Genomic DNA, 204 nt, shown 5'->3' with positions numbered 1-204 from the left:
TCGTGCACTACTACTCCACGGAGAAGCTGCCCTTCAAGGGGGCTGAGCACATGGCCCTGCTGCACCCCGTCCACTGCAAGCTGCATTAGCACCCTCTGATGCCCCCCGAGACTGGCCCGGGACCCCCATCCCTGCGGTACGGGGCAGGGTCCGGCCACGGCTATGTGACACAGGAAGGGGCCAGCCAGGACACCCTGATGTCCT

General features: G+C 65.7%; 1 protein-coding gene across 1 annotated transcript in view; it reads left to right on the top strand.

Annotated features, from left to right (window-relative positions):
* Nucleotides 1–89, top strand: part of SHE (Src homology 2 domain containing E) — a gene marked incomplete at its 5' end in the record, with an annotated part of 1,649 nt that extends 1,560 nt beyond the window's left edge. The window contains 1 exon segment of the mRNA XM_009074146.1: nt 5–89. Coding sequence (XP_009072394.1) covers nt 5–89 — 85 coding nt within the window.
* Between the last annotated feature and the right edge of the window lie 115 nt (nt 90–204).

This window comes from Acanthisitta chloris, unplaced genomic scaffold (genome assembly GCF_000695815.1).
Source record: "Acanthisitta chloris isolate BGI_N310 unplaced genomic scaffold, ASM69581v1 scaffold34224, whole genome shotgun sequence".
Taxonomy (NCBI): domain Eukaryota; kingdom Metazoa; phylum Chordata; class Aves; order Passeriformes; family Acanthisittidae; genus Acanthisitta; species Acanthisitta chloris.
This window is presented reverse-complemented; position numbering and strand designations above follow the sequence as displayed.